Genomic DNA, 25,351 nt, shown 5'->3' on the forward strand with positions numbered 1-25,351 from the left:
GTGGGTGTTGTAAACTCAGCTCTGAAAGAACACTTTGCAATAGGAGTGCAAATGTACATCCGCAAAAGTTTCAAAATAAAGATTTGCCTTTTTGAAACTCAGGTTTCAATGTTTTAAAACTTTTTTCCCCAACATATGCAGTTTTCAGATCACCATTTACAAGGTACAACTAATGGAACAAACTAATAAACCAGGAGAGCAGTGTCAGCTTTAAAACTGAAAATGTTTTGGAGAAACACTGTAAAAAGAGTGCTGCAGTTGTAAAGAAGGAAAACCTAAATACAAAATGTTTGCAGAGATTGGAAATGTTTTTTTCAGGCTTTCAAAACATTATGCAGGCCTTTAAAATGTGGTTTCAATCTTGCAAAACCTTTCTATTAGATTTCAAGCTTTCAAACACTGAGTTTCAACCTTTGTGAAGCTTTTTTTTTCAGTTTCAAGATATGGCATGATATTCATCCCATAGCCCGAGGCTAGGTGTTCTCCCCTGCTTCCAGTCTTTTTTCTGAGTGAGGTTAACCCAGGTTATAACCCTAGCACAATAATAAACACACAGCCAGGAGTTTGCCAAAGTGTGTCCGGCTAGCTAGAGCTTTTAAGCAAGTTCATAGCATCACCATAGCGACCGGTAAGAGGTATACTCCTGAAGATAACAGAAGTAATTTTGACATGTAGTATGAAGTACACAAGATAATCAGCAAAGCTGTCAAAGTTGTAGGTAAGTGAAGAAGTCAAGTAAAGTAATCAGTCCTCGGTTACCAACAAAGTTGTACTCATTGCCATTCAGTCTTTCAGCCAAATGTTTAATGAGCAAGTCGAGACATTATGTGTGTTTTGAACTAAAGATAAAGGAGAACACACTGGCCATAGTTCTCCATAATCTCCAGAAGTCTGTAGAGTTCAATGCGGCTTTGATTAAAGACATTACAGAGGTTAAAAGTCTGAGAAGCCAAATATTTTACAGCAAGAAAATGCACATCGCAACCAGTCAGCTTTTATTAAAGGTAGGCATACTCATGATCATAAATGATTAGACCTTGATATGCTTGATAACATTTCTAAATGATGTTGGCTTTTTCCTTCTCATGGATTTCTGTAAAGCTTTTGTCTCGCTTGAACATTCCATTTTATTCAAAGCTCTGAAACACTTTGGTTTTGGGCCATTCTTCTTTAATGCAGTCAGAATATTTTAAAACGACATTGATAGCTGTCTTTCCATAAAAAGGCCATATTATGCTTTTTTGGGTTTTCCCTGCCCTTTGTTTTGTATAGCATTTTTGTGCATGTAAAAGGTCTGAAAAGTCACAAAGTCCGTGCCAAAGGGAGGTCTTCTCTCCCAGAGAAAACTGCATGATGCAGAATTGATGCATGATGGGAATTCCTGCCCCTTCTTCCATGCCTTGGTTACATAAACAAGGCACACATTTGCATACACGCCTAGCTTCACACTCTCAAACAGATCTGGAGCGAGGCTCTGAGCATGCTCAGGTATAGGGACACGCCTATCCACCTGATCAATTTAAGTATTTAGCAGTTAGCGGTTAGCATTACTTTAAAGCTATCTGTCAATCAGGAAACTCCGTAAATCAGTGGAATAGTGCGTAACCATTGGCGGGAAAGTGTATCGTGTGCACGCTCATGCATGTGCGTCCTCACGAGAAACAAGAAACAGATGGGGACCCACTCATGCAAAAGCAACTCTGCTCCATAGCACTATGAGAGGTAAAAAAAAAAAAACTCCACAGGGAACCTTAACTGGATTAAGGAATGTCTCTCCCAGCCATATTCTGTGTGGTTTCACATACCAAACAAATTATTTGTATTATTATGTTATTTGTATACTTGTGTGTGTTGCTTGTGCTCACACACTGATATGTTATGTAATGCATGTTATCTATTTATATGTTCTTGAAATGTATATATGTTGAACTGTTTTAAAAGGAAAAAAAATCCAGTTGACAACCAGCTTTGTGCGATTTGTTATCTGGACTTCCAATGCTAGATTTATCAATGCTGGATAACGTATAGATAGCTCGACTAAGCTGAACTTGCTTTGTGAGAGATGTGACAGTGTATGACTTGTTTCTATGAATAAGGCATGTGGCTGGATGGTGGATGGCCTGCGTTCAGATGTAACTGTATTGCCTGTTTTTCATTGCAAATAACAAAAAAAATCTAAGAAAATTGTCTGTTCATTTTTAGAGGTTCCTAAAACAGACAAGAGTTTTGAGGAACGACTCATCTTCAAGACTTTCATTCTCAAGTTTGTCAATGCTTTCACCCCCATCATCTACATTGCTTTCTTCAGAGGAAGGTTAGTAACCTCATTATATTTTAAAATGTAACTTTGTAGCTCTCAGAATGACATGTAAAATGAAAAAGTAACTAATATCTTTAACCACATACAAAGAACAAGTGGTTCTATTAATTTTAAAGAAACCTTGCTGCTAAATAAAATGTTTCTATATAGAACCTTTTAAAGGTTCAATCAATATCCCAAACCTTTTATTGCCTTATTTCCTTGGTTGGCCACATTTTTTAAATAATTCTACAGAATTATCATGATATGAAGTTAATTTAACTACTACTAATTTAAATAAAATAACCAATAAACTATAATATCTAAAACTTCAATAACATACAGTAAACTCTTTGCCACTATCTATTGTAGATTGAAGAAAAAAAAGAGATGGTTTCAAATTGACTGTATTGATAATCAAAAAGTAGTTGCACCATATAAAAACATTACACAATATAAATCATAGACTACATTGCAAAATATAAAATATTACAGTGAACAAAACATTCCATGCACACAGTCATTCAAATATATTAGCACTACATATAAAATAAAAATTCAATTTTAGTTAAGATTTTAAATATTAAAATATCACTGGGCAATCCTCAACATTTGGAATTACCAATAAATGTTAGTTAATAGTAGTAACAGATGGACTAAATTCAACCAGCAAAAACAAAAGAACAGTCGGCTAAAGATTTTTAATCTTGGCAAAAACTGTCACTGTGAGGATTCAACACATACCTCATCTAAACAGTAAAGAACTTAGAGCTCTCCTTGAATAGGTCAGGCAGAATCAAAATTGATGCATTTCTTTGCAGGTCTGAAATTTCAGAGAAATTAATAATCTCTGCATAAAACCATGTAGTTTTATGAATACAATTGTGTGTCTGAGAGTGCAAGTGCACGTGTGCATGTAACATACCATCTTTGTTAGCCTCATTTCCCAGCAGGCTTGACAGGAGGCCCCTCTAACTCCCACTACGATCCACCATTACAATGTTGGGTGTCATCACATTGAGAGCATCTTGAAGATTTCAATAAATTATGGTTACCAAGGTTATTTCAAGTGAAAACAAATTAGACTAAAGCTAAGCATGATAATACATTTTGGTAAACTTTGATAAAAATAAGTATTCTTATAAATAAGTAAAATAAATGTGTAGTTATATTGTCTGTCCCCAAACGTAATTAACAAAATAAAATAAAAATTAACCTGAAGTTCTGTCTCTTGACAATGGCCACTCTAAATGGAGAATATTTTTGTAATAGAATGGTTCAACATCAGCTAGTACTAGAGCAACACCTCATACACCTTTCATAGTCACCAAATCATAAATTTTTCTTATTTTTTTAGTACGTTTACAGTAAACTACATTACACACCAAGCAAGTACTGTACGAGCATACTCCAAAAGGGCATGGCAATTGGAAAATGAATGCCAATTACAATATAAAAAACAGGAAATTATTTAAAATAATAAATTCCAACAACACTAAAAACTGCCATTTTAAAACTAAACAAAACTAAAACAACGAATGGAAAAAAGGGGGAACATCTCCATTACCTCCTCAGTTGGTTTGCCCATGTCCTCAGCTCTCTCATAGTGTTCATTCTGTCCTTTAATTTTGGGGAAGTCTGGCTGTCTGTCATGATTTTGGGTTTGTGTTTAGTAATTTCCTGTTTTATTTTGGTAAGAGTTCTCCATGTGTTGTGGAACTTTACTTCCTTCCTTTGTTTTTCCCTCCAGTGTTTGATTGTCTGCCTGCCCTGATTAGTTTCACGTGTCTAGTTGTCCTTCTCTCACTGTGTATTTAGTCAGTGTGTTTACCCTGTTTCATTGTCAGTTTGTCTTGGTTTTGTGCCAAACATAGTAATGTTCCAGCCATTCTTCCAGTGTTTGTTTCTTGTATTATTGGACAGTTTTCCCCTGGACCTCACCTGCTTTTTGGATGTTGGACTTATTGCTTGTTTCTTTGGACTTGGGATTTTCTGCCTGTTCCTTTACAGATTTATTGCCTGTGTTTTGGACTGCCTTTTCCAGTTTTTATCTCTGCCTGCCTGACAATCCATGTAAGACCATATACTCAAATTTTTCAATGAACTACATTTCTCTGCCTCCGTTATCTGCATTTTGGGTCCTTTCCCTCATTTTTCCTGTTGCCCTGTTTGGCACTAGACGTGATAGTACGAACTGACCAGACATGGACCCAGCAGACAGTGATTATAAACTTGGTTGCTACCCTCCAGTGCATTAAAGTATTTTGGATGGAGGCTCCTAGCAGTGAAATCAGAGAAGCAGCTTTGGCACAGAAGAAAGTTTCCGCAAAGCCTTGCTTAAGGAACTTGATACCTGCTTCGATCACGGCAACCAGCCTACACTTCAGTCGATTAGGCTCGGGTTCTTAAGCCTGCTGCCTGTCTGTCCCGAGCCGGCTCCAGTCTTAAACCTGTTCCTAGGCATCCGCCTGGCTAGGGGAGGTCCTCATAGTGTCAGCCCTTTCCTGCCTCTGCTGGGCCACAGCAGCCCTCTCCTGTTCCTGTTGACCCTCAACTGTCTCCTGACCCTGCTGAACTGCAGCAGCCCTCTGACCCTGCTGATCTGCAGCAGTCACCAGTTCCTGTTCTGCAGCAGTCACCAGTTCCTGTTCTGCATCAGCCTCCTGGTTCCCTGGCACCACTGGCTCACCTGTCTCCCAGCTGTTTCCAGCTCCCATCTCGGCTGCCCTGTTGCCGGTCTTTTGTTCAGATCTCTGGGTGCTGATCTCTGGTTATGCACTCCAGCCACTGGGCCCTGATCCTGACCTCCAGCCACGTCGCCGGCCTCCAGAGCGGTCCCATCTATGTAGCTGGCCACCAGCTCGACCTCCAGAGGGGTTCTACGGCCGGCCTCCAGACTGGGTTCCGTCACCTTCCTCGCCACTGTGGTTCCGCATGTCTGGTTGTCCTCCTGAGGGGCATCCAAGCTATTGTCCGGACCTGCTCAGCTCTTCGGCCCTACCTCCTGGCTGCCCTCCAGACCTGCACTGCCCATCTGTCCAGCCTTCAGGCCGTCCACCTGAGGTCTTCTGCTCCGCACCTGTCCAGCCCTCACGGCGTCTGCCTGAGGTCTTCAGCTCTGCACAGCTCCTCGGGCTGTCCAGCCCTCCGTTCTTCAGATCCCTGGTCACTAGAACTTTACTGATTTCAAGACTTAGCCCTTTCTTTTCAGTATTTATTGCAATTCAGTTACTTAAAATAAGCAATAGTGAAAATGATATGATAAAAATCTAAATGTGCTTTCCTGACATAAATGTAGTTGAGCATAAATCAAGGGGATAACACTAAGTACCATGTGTATTTGATTATGTTGTCGAACAACACTTCATCATTAGTGATGGAAATGGGACTTATCCTTTTTGATTCACCAATCTGGAAGCAGAGGACAGGAATGATGCCTTTTCTGATGGAGGGAGAGAGTATGATATCTCCAATCTCTCTGCACTTGAGATAAATGTCTCAGTGTATCACATCTTCATAAGGAATGGTAAGATCCTGCATGAATACCAGTTTTGTGCCGCTGATCCAGTTGTTGTACTTCAGTATACTTGGTGATAATATCTGCGGGATATTACCTCTGTTGTTCTTTCCAATATTAAATGTTTCCAGGTCTGAATTAATGTCACTCAGTGTTACAATTTTCAGGAAGTGAAGCGCAGTGACAACTTTACAGACAACAACTGGTACAATGCTCTCTAAGAAATCATGCATTAGGTCTGGGGGAAATGCTCTAGTGACAAAGTACTCAAGCTCAGTAAATGGACACTGCTTAACCACACAATAGGTCTGTTTTGACAGTTGACTGTTCTCACTGAGTGCATTCATATGGTAGTTGTGAGCCTTTGAGGACTGTCTTCATTTACATGTGCCTTAAGTCAGTGTATGTAGTCATACAAAACCTGCACCCCTAAAACAGCATGTAAATCCATGTAAATCCACCCAGGTTGTGGGCAGATAAATTGTCTGCTGAAATGGTTGTCATTTTATTCCCACAAAACGCATTTCCTTTCGTGTATCATTCTTTGAGGTCAAGAATGAGAGAATGTAGAATTTCCCTGGGGGGGGTGGGGGGCTCTGAATAAGAAGACACAAGTGTATGTGCCTTAAATTAGTTTATACTTTGGCTCTAGGTTTCCAATGGTAAAATAGAAGGCAGTTACTAATGTATGGATTTTTTAGAACCTAAGGCAGAATAGACCTAGCTTGGGTGGAGTACAGTTTCACACTGACATCACAATGCCGGCCCCCTTTTACTGAAGATCACCTTGAATCAGCTTAGCTCCTGAAGCTGCAACACAGACGCAGAATTTGCTGAAGAACAGCCCTGCCAACTTTGAAGAAAAGGAATCAGCGCTTGTGTTCTAACACAACACAAGTTAGAACAGAAGATCAGAGTCATTAATAAAACATGTCTGCTGTAACATTTGATGCTTTTTGGAGCCAAAAACAACAACAAACATTAACAGTAGGCTATTGTAAGATTTGACGGCACAATTCAGTATTTCCATTTCGCAGAAGTAATCGACCGAAGCCACATACAACCATCAAACAATGGTCAGTTGACCTAATAACATACTAAGAAAATAAAATAACATGTGTGCATATGGTTACCTAATTGTGACCCAGATTTAATTGTTGTAGATGAAATGTTACATGCATTTATTTTATTTTCAGTATTTTTTTCTGTTGTTTAAAGGTGCAATGTGTAAGATTTGGCCAGAACAACAAAAAATTAACTTACCTTATCAACACAATGTAAAGAAGTAACAGTTCTGATGTCATGTCAAATACGTCTGTGTGTTGCAGAGATATCGACTGAAATTAGCATGCTAACCAGCTAGACCTGTCCTGTGTTATAATACCACTTGTGCCTCGAGAAGAGATAGTGAGTCACAGTAGCGTCCAGTCTGCCATGAGTCCAACATGGGAGGACAAAGAAGTTGGGCTGCCCCGAGGACTTGTTGCCAAATACTGACGTGTTTTTCCACTGCTGGAGACAGCTCTTGGCGAGTAAAGAGATGCGGTTTGATGCTGAACTCGCAACCACTCTTTTAGACTGGTAACATCTAATGTTGGCTTTTAGTTGCACTAAGAATTTCTTTAGTGTAACTAATGACACATACCATACCAAAAAATATTCCAAATGGTTTTGATGTGTCTGTTTTCTTGCTCCTATGGTCTTGCTAAAACTGATCTAATCAAGCTATATCGTAAACTATAGGCTGACGCCACACGTGAAGATTTTAAGATAGCTGTGTTATTTTGACCGGCTCTGAGTTTCAGCAATTTGGTCGAATTTTGCATATTCTTGCCCTGCTGTTAGTAGTTGGCTTTTTTAATAACTGATGACTGTAAATTGAGATTGTATGGACTCAGTAGTAGACCGACTCACAAAATGTCGATCGGTTCACCATATTGTAACCACTTACTGTTATGAGATGAGACAAGATTGGCAAGTTTGGAAAATTTGCTATATTTTTGAGGACATTGCAAGGTTTATTACGCGTGTCTAACTGTACACAATCTGGAACCGTGTCATCACTGCAATTAGTAAATCACCCAATTCTTGCACAATGCTGCCCCCCCATGTGCCGCTCAATTACTGTTTTTGCAATGTCTTGGTGAGTGAATTTTTAGCTAAGCTAGCGTAGCTAACTACAGTAGTTGCCATGTAATAGGAATGTGCATTGTAGTTCATTTATTTTATTTAGCTGCTAATTGAGTACTTTTGCACTATTGCAGAATAATGTTAATATTTATCCAGTACAACCAAAACGGTTTTATTTGTGCATGGGGAGAGAATGTGAAAAATATATGCGCCTAAATGTTAACGTTACATTTACTATACAAATGTGAGGTCTGTAAGAAATGAATGCTGTGTACTATGCATCAGTTCATGGTTTAAGTTGTATTGGTAAAATGTTAGGCCATAATTCATCATTAAAAGATGAAAATCATAATTCATGATTGATGTTAGAAAAAGAAAAGACATTTCATACAAGATGCTGTACAGTTTAAAAACTATTCAATTCATATGATTGCTATTATGTTAAAGTAGCATATTGAGAATTTTGATGATGTGATAATTCATTATGGCTGTTAGTTAAAACTTTGGGACTAAAAGTCATAGCCCTGTTGTTATACAGGTTTTTGAGATCCCCTGAAGTGCCTTGGACCTTGAATTTTGTCATGCTTAAGGAACACTGCCTTTAAAATGGAATTAACGATATTAAAAAGTTGTTTATTCAGAAGTTGAAATGGTCTAGGTTTTAAAATGTTTCATATGGTTTATACAGTATGTTCTAAATACTGGAATATGGAAATGTGTATGAATATGGTTTATGTTTAAGCCTACTGTGAAAGTAATTTAGTGTGCTAAATAGGGTATTCTATTGGTTATTGGAAGGTAGTAATGCCAGCTTATTTGTAAAATTTTCCAATACAGTTTACCATATTGAAACTACCCTCTGGCTCCAGCTACTGATTTTCGTCATTCACTCATCCTCAACCCCTTCCTGCTAGCCTAGACGCTGGTCCAATATTAATTTCCCTGCCCTGCAACTAATCCCAGCAAGCACCTGGCACGCACAAGAGAGCATTTCCAGCTAGTGTGTCTTTAGCAGTTACAAGTTTGAATATTTGATCTCTCTTGAGTACATCTACACTTAAGTCAGTGAACGAATGTTAGCCTGGCCTGATAAATAAACCCCATTTACCTCACTTGCATTTCATATTATCTTAAGCACATAACAATGGAAATTGATGCAAATAACCACAATGGCAGAATTTTTTGTAGCTACTGAGCCCCCATTAGTTATATTGCATAGCAGGATTATTTGGTTTGTAAGATATTTTAGCTTAATCTAAGTATTTCTAGGGATGCCCTGGTAGCTCACCTGGTAGAGCACATACCATTAAAGCTGAGTCTGGATTCGATTCCGACCCACGGCTCTTTGCTGCATGTCCCCCCTCCCACCTTTCCTGTCTGCATCTTCAACTGTCAATTACAATTATCCAAAAAAAAACCTTAAGTGTGTTTCTAAGCTTGTGTTGCTGCAAGGATATTTGCAGTTTGTTGGCAAGGTGATTTCCAGGCAATATCTTTTGTTTACTCATGTAAGTGTTCTGTGCTGTTTTAAGGCGCTTCCTTCATTCAAAAGACCAGCCAGGGAAAAGTAGTCTCTCTCACTTAGTGAGCTGTGAGCCTGGACATTTGGATGCCCACCCTCTGCCTATTTAAAGGACATCTGAAGGCATTACAAATCATGTTAACTTGCAATATGTAAAATAGTGCTTTTATATCATTTTTGTTTTTATTGAAAAAAGTTGTTGTACATTAGTGTGCAAAGCAGTTACGTAAATTTAGACTCTCGTAGAAAAGGTTTCAGTCGTAGTCATCTGGACACTGTTTTCAGAATCAAGACGTTTCGGCTCCCATCCGGAAGTCATTCTCAATTGTGAAAAAATGGGAAGGGAACTAGAAATTTAAGCTACTCCGTGTTACATAAGCCCTGCCCTCAGGAAGGAATCTGCCTGAGTATCTGTTAATAGCTAGTTTCACCTGAAACTATGGAGTAGACAACCTTGCTCTGTTCTACAACATTGCTCTACTCCATTCAGTGCAGTGAGGAAAACTGCAAAGAACGGTACATAGGCGAGACCAAACAGCCACTTCACAAAAGACTTTATCAGCACAGACAACACGCTAACTCAGGATTACAGAGCGCAGTGCATTTGCATCTAAAAGCTACAAACCACACATTTGAAGACAGCGAGGTGAAGATTCTAAGTAGAGAGAAGAGTTGGTTTGAACGGGGCATCAAGGAAGCCATTTTTGTGAAAAAAGAGAACCCCTCTTTGAACAGAAATGGTGGTCTGAGATTCAATCTGCCCAAAGTCTATCAGAGTGTATTATCACCTTGGTCACGCCAATCACATGCTAATCAGGTACTTAACAGTGATGAAGTAGATGCAGCCAGAAAACAATAGGCCTGATTACTGATTACTGGACCATCTTGGAAACTATTAGGTCAGTTTCAGGTGAAACTAGCTATTAACAGATACTCAGGCAGATTCCTTCCTGAGGGCAGGGCTTATGTAACACAGAGTAGCTTAAATTTCTAGTTCCCTTCCCATTTTTTCACAATTGAGAATGACTTCCGGATGGGAGCCGAAACGTCTTGATTCTGAAAACAGTGTCCAGATGACTACGACCGAAACCTTTTCTACGATAGAGGGACTACACCGTCCTAAATTTAGACTCATGATAAAATTTGGGAGGCAGCTCAGGATATTATCATTAATAGGTTTACATGGATGCCCTGAGTGTCATGGTTTTAGGTCTTGAGTTTAGTTATTTCCAGTTTTATTTTGTAATATTCACCTATCCTCTTGTGTTTTGTAGTTTACTTCCTGCCTTTGTGTCTTTTCCCTCCAGTTTTGATTGTCTGCCCCACACTGATTAGTTTTACCTGTGTTATCTCCCCTAACTTGCATGTATTTAGTCTGTGTGCTTCCCTTGTTTCTTTGTCAGTTTGTCTTTGTTGTTATGTCAAGCGTCCCGGCCTTTGTTTCCTGTGTTCCTCCAGTGCTCTTTTATATTGATTCTCTGTTTCTCTTGGACCTCGTTTTTGAATTTTTGGGTTCTGATAATTGCTTGCTCCCTTGGACTTGTTTGCCTCTGTTGGACTGCTTCTCTGGTTTTGACCACTGCCTGCCTGATATCTGTGTAAGCCTTTTATTCATCATTAAATCACTGAACTATACCAGCCTGCCTCTGTTGTCTGTATTTGGGTCCAATTCCTTGTTTTCCCCTGCTACCCTGCTTCACAACACTGAGACAGGGCATGCCCTTCAAGAATTTACTTTTTAAACACTGTCTTATTTTCCTTGGTTTCTAAGATATTCAGAGTTAAAATGAAACATTTGATATACAATGCTGTTAATTTGTCATACAATGCTGCCTTTGAATAAATTCAGTTCCATAAAGCTGTCACTTGTCTCATCATCTTTTGTGCTAGGTGTTTTACGGATTATGCATTCTTAATGTAAAACTGATATAATTTTTAGATTCAAATACTGGACCATTAACATTAAAGACACTGTTATTTACAGCATATGTCTCAATTTACAGTTTTTATTAATATGAAGAAAACTTTTCAGTAGTTTACTGTAATACATACAGTTAGAAACTGTTAATGTAGATTACAGGAACACAAGAAATATGGTATATTACGGGCATGACTAACTACAGTATTAGACTGTAAACCTCACATTCTACTGTGAACTACTGTAATAAATTGTACTGTAATATACCGTTACTAAAATAACAGTAAGATGGTAGCCACTACAGCTGCAAGTAGTTTCCTGTAATTTTACAGGAAAATGTGTTCCAGTGGTTAGCTAGGTTAACTAACAGCTAATGGTAACATCAGATTACAATAAGTCCAGGTACATGTAGCATTATCGACACTTGCTACTTACCCGGTTAAAACACCATGATGAAACCAGATAGCATTTATCAACAAATATTTCCACAAAAGTCTGTCAGACTTTGTACCCACCTTTAGTTCGTTAACAGGGTTACCAACTCTCACGACAGTTGACACCGAACTGTCAGAATAAGACGGTGTAGTCCCTCATTCGTCCAGGAGTGTTCTATCGTAGAAAAGGTTTCGGTCGTAGTCATCTGGACACTGTTTTCAGAATCAAGACGTTTCGGCTCCCATCCGGAAGTCATTCTCAATTGTGAAAAAATGGGAAGGGAACTAGAAATTTAAGCTACTCTGTGTTACATAAGCCCTGCCCTCAGGAAGGAATCTGCCTGAGTATCTGTTAATAGCTAGTTTCACCTGAAACTGACCTAATAGTTTCCAAGATGGTCCAGTAATCAGTAATCAGGCCTATTGTTTTCTGGCTGCATCTACTTCATCACTGTTAAGTACCTGATTAGCATGTGATTGGCGTGACCAAGGTGATAATACACTCTGATAGACTTTGGGCAGATTGAATCTCAGACCACCATTTCTGTTCAAAGAGGGGTTCTCTTTTTTCACAAAAATGGCTTCCTTACTTGCAAAAACAAATAGTTTTTATATATCATTGCCATGATCTTGGTTTTCAATAAACACACTTATTTTAAAGACTAATTCTTATGCAGTGGGCATATTCTTGGGTTCTTTGCTGTCTTACAGACATTTTGTTGAACCTCTCTAGACAATTGTTTCTTTGGTAGAAGATATAGAACCTTGATTTTATATAGAACCCTAATGAACCTTTTTCTGACAGTGCACTATAATTTCAATACACTTTATATCTGCTCCTAACCCTTTCATTCATTTTTTCCATTTTAGACTGGTGGGCAGACCAGGCAGCTACCTGTATGTGTTTGAATCCTACAGAATGGAAGAGGTAAGGCTAACTTTATTACAAATTATCTGCAAACAAAATCTTCTGTAGCCACACTGGCATTAGAGTTGAAGTGCTTTTTACATGCTCATAACAATAATATATATATATATATATATATATATATATATATATATATATTATTATTTTATTATATTATAATAAAAACCTTGGAAATATTTTACAAAACATACACCTAGTGCTGCTAAAAAATTAACGAACAAAGTCCTTACTACTGAGCCACAGCTTTGCAGACACTAACAAAAGCTCTCACTTTCTGCCACCTAGTCAACTTTTATATATAGACAAACTAACAACCAGCCAGGGCTGTAGCTTCTCAGATTCCACACCTTACTCATGTTGGGTTTTTTTAAGACACATTCTAATCTTTTTAGAGTAGATTTGTCAGTTTTAGACAAACTATTCAAATTACGTTTAAAAAATACTGAAAAATGTATGGAAATGGAATTTACAGAAAATATATTTGAACAGTGAAATTAATAAATACCAAATCTGTGGTTTTTAAAAATGCTTTTGCAGAATTTGGTTGGTGGTTAGTCAAAGATTTCTCTAGGTGTTGTGCTGAATTTGTTTGTTTTCTTTTACAATTGCTAAGTCCCATTTATCTATAGGAGTTCACTTTTTCAAAACTCTTTGCACAGTTCTCTTCAGCAACATGCATGAACTGCACAACAGTTCATCTCACATCCAAAATGCACTGATGCAATCTAAACACTTCATACACATCTCAGGATCAACTTGTTTACCTGCAAACTGACATTTGTCTGTCAGTAGTAACACTAAAGTAATTCCAGTAATGCGATACAAAACTTTAAATGTTCACTATACATAGTACTTGTATAGGATAGCTACAAATATACAGTAGAAATACAACAGTGCTAGTCAACCATGTGTTGTGCATTTGGCCGCAAGTTCTCATCCACGTAACACCTTATGTCCTCTCTTGCAATACACCTGGGAAAGAATCTTTTTGCATGCTTGATCCATCTCTGGCAATCTCCTTCAGATATGTCCAGACATCCAACATTGGATGTACAAATACAAAAGCAATTACACACAAATGCTCAATTTACAGTACCAATGAAATATGCATTTCAGTCAGATGCTCTTGTAGAATACACATCTTGGTTTGCTGAAAATTTCAGACAATGGATGCTACTGTTGAGCGTTGCAGATTTGGCTGCACCGTCAGACCAGCCCCTCTCGTTGATAAGCCATGGTTTATGACATGATCAATTATAGTAGCACTGATCTCATCTGAGACTACAGCTCAGAAGTCTTCCACAATGCATACATACTCCGCTCCTTCTCCTGTCCACTCTTCTCCTCTGCCAGCCATCTCTGTGTCTGGCTGGGTCCATGTTTACTGAGAAAAAACTAATTCCAAATACTTGCCCTTTTATATAGATAGCATGACATTCAACAGCATAATCACCTGGGTAGATTCCCAGGTAAAATGGGAATCAGTTGTGGTTGGTCTCTGCTATTTTTTCAATCCAATTTATTTATATAGCGCCAATTCATATCGGAAGTTATCTCATTGCACTTTTCCTAGAGAGCAGTACTCTTTATAATATTATTTACAGAGAGAGAGAGAGAGACTATTCTGTAGTATTCTGAATAAAAGAATACTAGATTTCCTTGACGAACACTCCATCTTGAGCAAAAATCTAATTGGCTTCCTCCCTAAACACAGCACCACCAACCATGTATACACCCTTCACACTTTAATTAACAAACATCTTCACCAAACAAAAATGGTAAGATATTTGTTTGTTTTATTGACATCAAGAAAGCTTTCAACTCTATTTGGCATGAAGGGCTCTATTATAGACTTCTACATTGTGGTATAGGGGGCAAAATGTATTTGAATGAATGAACTTGCTGTACATTTAGATCAGTGTGCTGCTCCTGGCTTCTCCCTCCTAGATAGAGAGGTGAAGTCTCTGTTTTATGCTGATGACCTTGTTCTACTGTCTCCTACTAAACAAAGACTTGGGCCCTGGCAGTAAATATGAAGAAAACTAATGTCATAATTTTTCAAAAATGCCCCAAATGCCAGGAGAACAAATACCAGTTTACCATTAATAATCATATCATAGAACACAGTTTAAGTTATACCTACCTTGGTATAACCATAACAGCATCAGGGAGTTTCAACATGGCAGTGAATGCACTAAAAGAAAAAGCTCTAAGCAATTAAGAGAAAAAATTTATAATTTTCAAATTCCAATTAAAATCTGGCTTAAAATATTTGATAATAAGCCCATTGCACTATATGGTAGTGAAGTATGGGGTCCTCTCAGTCATCATTGTCACCCCACGTCAGACACACTCTGACCAGTCTCACAAAAGCACTGCTTTCCAAACCCCAATCAGAGTAAACCAAATTATAACGCAATGTAAAGATACCTATTTGGAACATTGGAAAGAAGAAACTAAAAGCCAAAGTAGATTAGAATGTTATCTGGCCATAAAGAGCTTATGAATTGGCAGACTATCTCTACTGTCACAGTTAGAAAGCAGAGACAGATCCTAACCAAGTACAGGCTCAGTGACCACAAGCTGGCAATCAAAAAAGGAAGCCACAAAAAATCCTGGCAACCAAAAGAAAACACAATATGCATTCACTGTATGACAGGTGAGGCTGAGACAGAGATGCACTTCCTCCTACAATGTACAACATTCAATGACATTCAAGTTCAACTCTGTAATCTCAGATTTCAAAGAGCTAATGACCTCTCAAAATTAAGACTGGGCATATCTTGCTGCTCAATATATATCAACATGCCATAACCTGAGGGACAATGAATGACCTACACAGACACACACTCATAAAAAAAAAATGTTGCAGTGTTTAGTTTTCACTTTTTGTATTTGTATTTTAAGTCAACAAATTTGTGTTATTATTATTATTATTATTATTATTATCCTATCTTACTTATCTGTAAGTAATCTAATCTTATCTGCAAATTCCATATAATTTTTAAATAATAATGTAATGGTAGTGTTAATATTAATAAAATAATACTAATAATAATGATAGGAATAATAATGATACTAATAATAATAATTGTAGTAGCAGTTATCAAGCAGTAGGAGGCCCGCAATCATAGATCCAGATTCTGCAGCTCTGGAGGCAGAAATACCTGCTGAAAGCGACAGGAGGTCAGACATGAGAAAGCACTAGTTAACTATTCTACCAGCAGATAAAGAGTGACAGCAGTGGATACAACTACATACACAATCAAAGCATAAATGCTCTTCAGTGATCACACTACCTATCTCAAAAGTCAGAGTCAGATCCGACATAATAGGCCATGCTAGTAGCGTTGAGCTAGTAGATTTTTGAAGGAGTAGACAGAGGGAGGTCATCTCCAAGTTTTATGGAGTGCCCAAGGTACAAAAAACTGAGACTTATCATCTCCAGTATTGGTAGTATCATTTATGAAACAGCCAAATTCCTCTCTAGAGTGTTGGTACCATTAGTGGGATGCATGGAACACCATATTAAGAACAGTGGGGATTTTATCCAGAAAACTTGAAAGTGCTCTCCTAGCAGAGCCTGGAATCCATTGATGTCAGTGTGCTGTTTACCAGCATCCCCACTGAGGAAACAGTGAAAGTGACTCACACAGCTGGTGAGTTAGCTTACTAGCCTCACCCTGGATCACATCACCAAACTACTAGGTTTGTATCTGAATACCACTCATTTCATGTACTGAAGTGAACTTTTGTCAAGTAAGCTAGGGGAACACCCATCTCACCCACTGTTGAACAGATCACCCTAACAATGACTACTACCTTACCTGACATCTGGTACTGGTATGTTGACAACACCTTTACCATAACACACTGTTCCAGTATCAGCAGCTTCATCCAGCACATCAATAACATTAACCCACACATCAAGTTCACATGTGAACAAGAAGAGGATTGTAAGCTGCCGTTCCTTGACACCTGTGATCAAAGATCAAAGACAGAATCATATAGAAATTCTTATTTTTTGGTTCTTGTAGCACACACTAGAAGATAGAAAATGTGTTTGAAAAAAAAGAAGTCTCAGCGCATAGCCAAGTGCTGTCATTAATAGGCTATTCAGACTGATCAACAACCCTTTAAATCCTTACATATACTGTATGTTGTCATTTTACTTTAGGCCTACTTGTTAAAATGCCATTTTGCTGTGGTGGACTATAGTTTTGGACTGTTTCACAGTGTACTCATGGAGGCTGTCTGATGGAGCTGTGTATCCAGCTGAGTATCACCATGGTGGGGAAACAGCTAATTCAGAACAACCTCTTTGAGATTGGAATACCGTAAGTATGCAGCACTTTAAATTGATTGTTTATCATTACACATCACATTGTCTTGAAGTACACAGGGCCTGAACATGAAATAATCTTTCTCACTATTCCCTTCTAAATTAGGAACAAAGGCTCCAATACTAAACAAATGCACTGAATAATTTGCCTGTAGGCACATGGAACAGTGCTTCTTTCTTCTTAAATTATGTGCAATTTCAGACACTGTTATATGTCACAATTTAGCAATAATGACCAGAAACATGGCCTATATATAAAAGATACTGTATATGCTAGACTAATCAGAGTACCTGTACCTGTACCTGTAAACCTGTCATTATTCAGCTCTTTGGAAGAGTGATTATTTTTGAAAACATAACACATAAGCATTTCATTTTCATGGAATGGAACTGGCTCATGTGTCATGCCCAATGGTAACAGGTGGTGGTATGTGGTGGGGAGATCAGTGCCTCTTTCTCTGTTCAAAGATGGTCTCTGGCGTAGTAAATCAGCTGGTAAAACAGAAACCAGCCTGTTCGTTTTGAGAAACAGAGGATAAACATTTCTTACATGTTTAGAGTAGGTTACCATGCTTACAAAAATAGTAATAATTACTCTAGGGTACCCCCTAGGTACCCCCTAGGTACAAGATTCTTTTCAAGGTCCAAAGAACAATCATCATACAAAAAGTATGTTTTACTCAATTATGAACTTCACAGTGAGAAAATAATCAGAACAAAGCTAAATAATCCAAACCTTCATGTACCTGTCCAGCATTAGCATGTCAGCATGGGTACATAGCACTAGAGGAAAGCGGGAAAATGTGTGCATACTTGTGCATTCACATTTCATGTGTATGTGTGTATGTCTGTGTGTATGCATGTTCCTCAGCAAGCTGAAGAAGCTGATTCGCTACATTCGGTCAAAGCAAGGGGCTTTTCAAGAAGAAGAGAGACAGAAGAAGCTGCAGAGATATGAAACCGACCACTTTCTGGAACCATTTGCTGGGTTAACACCTGAATATATGGAAATGAGTCAGTATCACACACATGATATCCCTACACACATCACGTTGTGTCCTCAGCACTAGACAAAAAGCAAAACACTCAAGTATGGTTTTATTTAGTCTTTAACCTTGTTTTGATACAGATCTTCTATAGATAAACTGAGGCCTGAGGCAAGTGAGGCCTGAGATGTTGTTGTGGGGTCTCTGAATGGCTGAAGAAGAACAAAATAAAGACTTTGGAGTGGCCTATTCAAAGTCCTGACCTGTATCTGATTAAGATGCTGTGGCATGACCTTAAAAAGGTAGTTCATGCTCGAAAACCCTCCAATGTGGCTGAATTACAACAATTATGTAAAGATGATTGGGCCAAAATTCCTCTACAGCGCTATAAAAGACTCATTGCAAGTTATCGCAAACACTTGATTGCAGTTGTTGCTGCTAAGGGTGGCCCAACCAGTTATTAGGTTTAGGGGGCAATCACTATTTCACACAGGGCCATGTAGGTTTGGATTTTGTTTTCCCTTAATAATAACAACCTTCATTTAAAAACTGCATTTTGTGTTTACTTGTGTTATCTTTGACTAATATTTAAATTTGTTTGATGATCTGAAACATTTAAGTGTGACAAATATGCAAAAAAAAAAGAGAAATACTTTTTCACACCACTGTATCTAGCAAAGACATCTCCACTGCAAACCTGCTAAACTTGACCTCTGCTCTCTATCACAATGAATAAAACAATGTGAATACAACAACTTCACAGAATACTCCCATATTAAGTAATGAAACGAGGCGGACCTTCCCACCATCGCTCATATCACAAAGTAAATTTAAGAATGTAAATGCAGTGGGAAATCCAATCAAAGCATGATAGCACCAGATCATGTACTGTATCTGTCTAGTGTTGTAGAGATGTTATCAACAGGGCGAATCCAATGCTGAACTTAAAATCAAAGCCTAAGCCTTAGGAATCTAGGACTCCCATTAACACCCTGCATCAAGTTACAAATACAATTTTACGCCTTTGTCAAGATGCACTCCCATTATTATTGTTTTTGCTATGGTGTGCATCTCATTAATGCAAAACTGTTCAGCTGAGACAAATCCAAGGTTCAAAATGTTTTGCGATTATGTGTAATTCATGCTATAAAACTGGTGGGAAAAGCAGCAAAAACAAAACAAACACAGAACACAGTTTTCGCAGGGCAGCTATGCCGAAGTCTGAATACAGCCATGCCATCTTTAAAAAAACAACAAAAAAACTTCATAGATAACTCTGACAAACTTAAACATAGGAAAGTCTCCTGGTGAGGTCGATTTTGACCTACAAGTTCAATGCCCCAGTGCTCTTATTATTACAGCATGACTTATAAACATTAATTCAACATTTACCTCTGTCAAGTTTCTGTCAATACGGAAAACAACTCATCGTCCTAAAACAACAGAGTCCTAAACAACTACCGGCCTATTAAGCTTTCATGTCTCTCTGTAATTCTACTATCTTTCATCAACTCAACTACGTGTTTTTCTGGAGGATAATAATGTCCTTCAGCCATAGCAGTCAGGATTTAGACCTGCTCATATTACAATAACTGCTGCAACTATAAACTACAAAAAGCAACATTATACTGCAATCTTTGTAGGATGCAGACTGGTGTTGCTGATGGTTTCAAAATTAGTGGTTGATGTGTCTCACTTCTGCTATTTACTTTTACATAAAAAAAATATTTATTTTCCAACTGAGCATTGCATTTTTATTATACCAACTTGTATGCCATCAGCTCTACTGCAGACCAGGCCTGGCCCAGGTTGCAGTCTTCTTTTGACAACCTCCAGACGACTTTAACTAATGTGAAACTAGTTCTAAACCACAAAATTACAAACTGTTTGCATTTCACAACCTTTGATTTTCCTGCTCCAATCCATGCCCTTAATAGAAATCTAATCAATACCGTACAGCATTATAACTACTATAACACCACTGTGAGTTGTTTGAAAAGGTCAGAGGTCATCACTGACATCTAGTCATCTAGTCACTGACATTTTCATTCCGCCGTTAGCTGTCGAGGTGGTGTCCCGCAAACGATGTGGGGTTTGTAGATAATTGGCGGACTTTTTGGGGAAGACCTAGTCTTATTTGAGACAGCATTCATCCCACTTTGGATGGAGCAGCTCTCATATCTAGAAATCTGACTGATTTTATTAGTGGACCTAAACCATGACAATTCAGAGTTGAGACCAGGAGGCAGAGTTGCAGTCCTACACGCTTCTCTGCGCTTCCAGAGCAGTTACCCACCCAAAACTCCTTAGTGACGATGTCTCCCCTCCGACCACTTAAATTAATAAAACCAAAAGTTAACAGAAGAGGAGTTATACATAAAAACCAAAAAAAAAAGCGGGTTCAGGAGGCAGACACCATCTCCACATTTAAGAGTAGGCTTAAGACTTTCCTCTTTGATAAAGCTTATAGTTAGAGCTGGCTTGGGTTAGTCCTGAACCATCCCTTAGTTACGCTGCTATAGGCCTAGACTCGCGGGAGACTTCCCATGATGCAATGAGCTCCTCTCTCTTCCTCTCCCTCTCTATCTGTATGCATTTTTATCCCATTACTGCATGTTACTGACTCGACATATTCTCTCTCCTGTAGTTTTGTGCTTTCTCGTCTCTGTCCTCTCTCCTTTTGTTGCTTTCAGCAGGTATTTCTACCTCTGGAGCTGCAGAGTCTGGATCTTTGGTTGTAGGCCATCTGCTGCCCCCGTGTTTCTGCTCAGCAACTGCTACTATAGTTGTTGTTATTGACTTTGTTACTATTATTGTCATTATTATTCCTATGACTATCATTCCTATTATTGTTACTTTATTAATATTAATATTACTACTACCATTACATTATTACTATTTTTTAAATTCTAGGTGGAATTTGCATTGTGCTTCCCTCTCCCCCACCCCCCTTCTCTCTCTCTCTCAAAACCTATGGCCGCCCTCCATTTAATCTGCTTCTGCCCAAGGTTTCTGCCTGTTAAATGGAAGTTTTTTCTTGCCACTGTCGCCAAGTGCTTGCTCATTGTGGGATTTGTTGGGTCTCTGTAAATATTATAATGAGTACGGTCTAGACCTTCTCTATAGGAAAAGTGCAATGAGATAACTTCTGTTATGAATTGGTGCTATATAAATAAAATTTAATTGAATCTCTCAGAGTAGAGAGCAAGGAGATTCAGTACCCTGCTAAATATAAAAGTGGAACAGCTAGGAAGAAACACAAGGAGAAGATACTCCATGAAAACCCAGAGGTCCTCTTCACTGACTATGCCCAACAAAAAGAAGCAAGGAAGAAGAACTCATATTCTTCACTGATTCCATCTACATCTTGCTGAATTCAAAGAGCTTACCCAAGCCAGGCTATCTGACCACCCAGACAACACTCTACAACACCTTGGCATCTGACCTCAGAGGTCAGAAGTCTAGAAGCACTCAGTGCGCTCTAGAAGCAAACAGTGCGCTCCATGCTCAGTTAGCCAAAGTGAAAGAAGATGCTGAGAATAGAGAAAGGAGCTTCACCAGACGTCCAACACCTGACAGACCAACTCTCATCAGTTCCCACAATGACAAATACTGAGACACAGACTCAAACCCCTGCCTTGTCTCTGTCCCACCCTCTCTGTTCTGCACTCAGCCCAACAAAACCCTGGCGCCTGCTGATACAGCCACACAGCCAGCTGCCAACATCCAGCTCTGCCCATCCCAGCTTTCCTCTACTCAGCCTGAAGAGGAAGCCCCACAAGTGGTCCTGCTGGCTGACTCTAATGGGAAATTCCTGGACCTAAACAAGCTTTTTCCTGGTAAGAAAGTGTTATCTAAACACTGCAGCACCACAGGCCAGGCAATGAAGCTTTTGAAAAAGGAGATCCTCAAGAGTCCTCAATGCCTGGTGATCCACACAGGAATAAATGACCTACACAGCCTCCGTAAAGACACTGCTGAGGCAGTGAGGAAGATGGTGGAGCAGGCCAGTAGGGAATTCCCTGACACCCACATTGTAGTCGCCACCCTACTGCCTAGGACAGACACCCCTCCTCACGTCATTTATGACATTAATATGGAGATCATAAGAGGATGTGCCACCTTACCTAACGTCCACCTGGCCCTCCACTAAACCAATGGCACCTGGGACTGATTGACTCCATTGACACAGAGAGCTTTGCAAGATATTTGCAAAGACTCTTAAAGACACGGCCCTGGGACGCAATGCCTCCACCCCCTCCTCTACTATCAGCTGTAGATACCATCCCAGACCTCCTTTTCCTCATCACCATCCCAGGATCATCCCCCTGCTATGAGGAGACACAACAGCTCAGCCTGGACCTCCCATTCACCACATGCCCACAACCTCACCACTTTGAAGCACAACCAGAAAAGGTTACGCCAGTCCCACCTCCCCCCCCTTAGCCCCTGCCCACCAACCACCTTTACAGCATCAGCAGCAGAGATATGTGGCAGCACCACCTGCCCCTTATCCCCCTCCCCACCTACAGCAGCAGAGATACAGTATGCAGCAGCACCTGCCCCTTGCCCCCCTACCCACTGCACCGGAGCCATACTCCAGAAGCTGCCCCCAGTTTCCCTCCCCACCGACAGCAGCAGAGTTATGCTGCTATTTGTAGCCCAGTCTACTCCCCTGCTACCTCTGAGCTATGAGACATCAGAGAGATGCTGCACACTCTGTGCACCGGCTTCTGTTCAGCTAAGACACACACTCATACTCAGTTTCTCACTAGAGAAACAGAACAAAAGCAATAGTAGTAGTCAGTACAAAGATAATATTAGTGAAAATAGTACATGCCTCCATGTAAAATTACTATTCAGTATTGTAAATGTATAGATAATTATAGGTGTTTTTATATTTGTCTCACTATATAGATTAATTCTTTTAAAGCTGCTGGAATATTCAGGGTCTCCACTTCTCAACCTTTGAGCTGAAGAGTGGCAACCCTGAATTCATGAAATCTATCTAAGATGTTGATGTAATTGTGTTAACAGAAACACGATGTCAAGATGATCACCTCACTCACTGTCCTCCAGGATATAATGAAGTCATAGTGCCCTCTATAAAATTTAAAAACATACGCAAGGGGGGGGGGGGATCTTGTTGTGGTACAAAGGAGACGTTTGCCATCAGATCTCACCAGATAAAACAGGGTAAATCAGACATTTGGTTAAGATTAGATCAAAGCCTGGTCATAACAGATAGACACCTCTATCTCTGAGCTATTTCAGAATCAGAATTAGAAATACTTTATTGATCCCCGAGGGGAAACTCTTTTGTTACAGCTGCTCACTATCACATCAGTGCACACAGGTGTGGACACATACCCCCGGTAAATTCTCCTTATTTTGAAAAAGATATTTCTGAAACTCTCCACTCTGAAATCACCTATTTCCAGGCCCAGGGAAATGTGCTTCTAACTGGGAATCTGAATGGACGAACAGGAATTGAACCTGTTGTCATTGACCAACAGGGCAACAACCATGTGTTTGCTCATTCTCCCCTGTTTACCACACCAACCATCACCCCTCGGAACAACCTTGACTCTGAAATAAGCCAAAGTTGCAGGGAGGTAGTGCATCTCTGTCAGGCCTTAGGCCTGTACATAGTTAACGGTAGGTTCAGAGGGGATTCTTTAGGGAGATTCACATACTCCTCAGCTCTTGAGTCTAGTGTAGTAGACTATGCAATCACTGACATGGACCCCTCCACTATCAGTGCATTCACTGTCAAACAGCAATCCCCCCTTTCAGACAACAAACTCTCAGGTCAAATGAGTGACACAAAAAGGGAACCCAGTAAGCTGTATAAATTAAACCCTACATACAGATGGGACCAAGACAGTGGAGACAAATTCATCAGAAACCATCAGAAATATAACAAATAAAAAACATCATCAACCAAACAACCTAGCCTTACAGATTAGGTATAATGACATTTTAAACAAATATAAATGTACAAAAAACAAAATTATTACCACAAGAAACTTGAAGATATTGAAAATGTCATTAATCAAAATCAATTCTAGGATATGTGGAACAACTTCAACACAAAGCAACAACAAACACTACCCATCCAAAATGGTGACATCTGGAGAGCACATTTAGAAAATCTGTACAAAGACATACCAATAAAACTAATTAATTCAGATCAATGTATTATAAAAGAAAAACTCCAAACATTAGAAGAAACAATTAAAGACAATCAAAAACCCCTTGATTTCCCAATTGATCACACAGACGAAGTCTCTCCAGCCAAAAAAAGCTTGTGATCCAGAAAGCATTAAAAACAAAATGCTCAAATGCAGCACCCCAGAGATGCAGGGTGCTACTGTGACATCTGTGTCAGCAGTTGTCTAGGTAAACTATTCTGTAGTATTCTGAATAAAAGAATACTAGATTTCCTTGACGAACACTCCATATTGAGTAAAAATCTAATTGGCTTCCTCCCGCACCACCAACCATGTCCACACCCTTCACACTTTAATTAACAAACATCTACACCAAACAAAAATGGTAAGATATTTGCTTATTTTATTGACTTCAAGAAAGCTTTCGACTCTATTTGGTATGAAGGGCTCTATTACAGATTTTTACATTGTGTTATAGGGGCCAAAATGTATTTGAATGAATTAACTTGCTGTACAGTTGGATCAGTGTGCTGCTCCTGGCTTCTCCCTCCTAGATAGAGAGGTGAAGTCTCTGTTTTATGCTGATGACCTTGTTCTACTGTCTCCTACTAAACAAAGACTTGGGCCCTGGCAGTAAATATGAAGAAAACTAATGTCATGATTTTTCAAAAATGCCCCAAATGCCAGGAGAACAAATACCAGTTTACCATTAATAATCATATCATAGAACACAGTTTAAGTTTCAACATGGCAGTGAATGCACTAAAAGAAAAGGCTCGAAGAGCTCTAAATGCAATTAAGAGAAAAAAATTATAATTTTCAAATTCCAATTAAAATCTGGCTTAAAATATTTGATAGTGTCATCCAGCCCATTGCACTATATGGTAGTGATAGTGAAGTATGGGGTCCACTCAGTCATCATAGCTATACCCATTGGGACAAACATCCAACAGAATCTTTACATGCAGAATTCAGCATATATACTTTACACGTACACAGAAAAACACCAACAAATGCATGTAGAGCAGAATTAGTCAGATACCCACTGATAATTTACATTCAAAAGAGAGCGCTCACATTTTTGACTCACCTTAAATCCAGC

At 39.1% G+C, this 25,351-nt stretch overlaps 1 protein-coding gene across 2 annotated transcripts in view; it reads left to right on the plus strand.

Annotated features, from left to right (window-relative positions):
• Positions 1–25,351, plus strand: part of LOC122874574 (anoctamin-1) — a 252,254-nt gene that overhangs the window by 138,015 nt on the left and 88,888 nt on the right. For both annotated transcript variants that reach the window (XM_044192613.1, XM_044192614.1), the window contains exons 17-20: positions 2,203–2,314; positions 12,691–12,748; positions 16,985–17,085; positions 17,962–18,104. In XM_044192613.1, the coding sequence (XP_044048548.1) occupies positions 2,203–2,314; positions 12,691–12,748; positions 16,985–17,085; positions 17,962–18,104 (414 nt within the window). The remainder of the gene's footprint in view (positions 1–2,202; positions 2,315–12,690; positions 12,749–16,984; positions 17,086–17,961; positions 18,105–25,351) is intronic.

The sequence above is a fragment of the Siniperca chuatsi genome, linkage group LG4, assembly GCF_020085105.1.
Source record: "Siniperca chuatsi isolate FFG_IHB_CAS linkage group LG4, ASM2008510v1, whole genome shotgun sequence".
In the NCBI taxonomy this organism is placed as follows: domain Eukaryota; kingdom Metazoa; phylum Chordata; class Actinopteri; order Centrarchiformes; family Sinipercidae; genus Siniperca; species Siniperca chuatsi.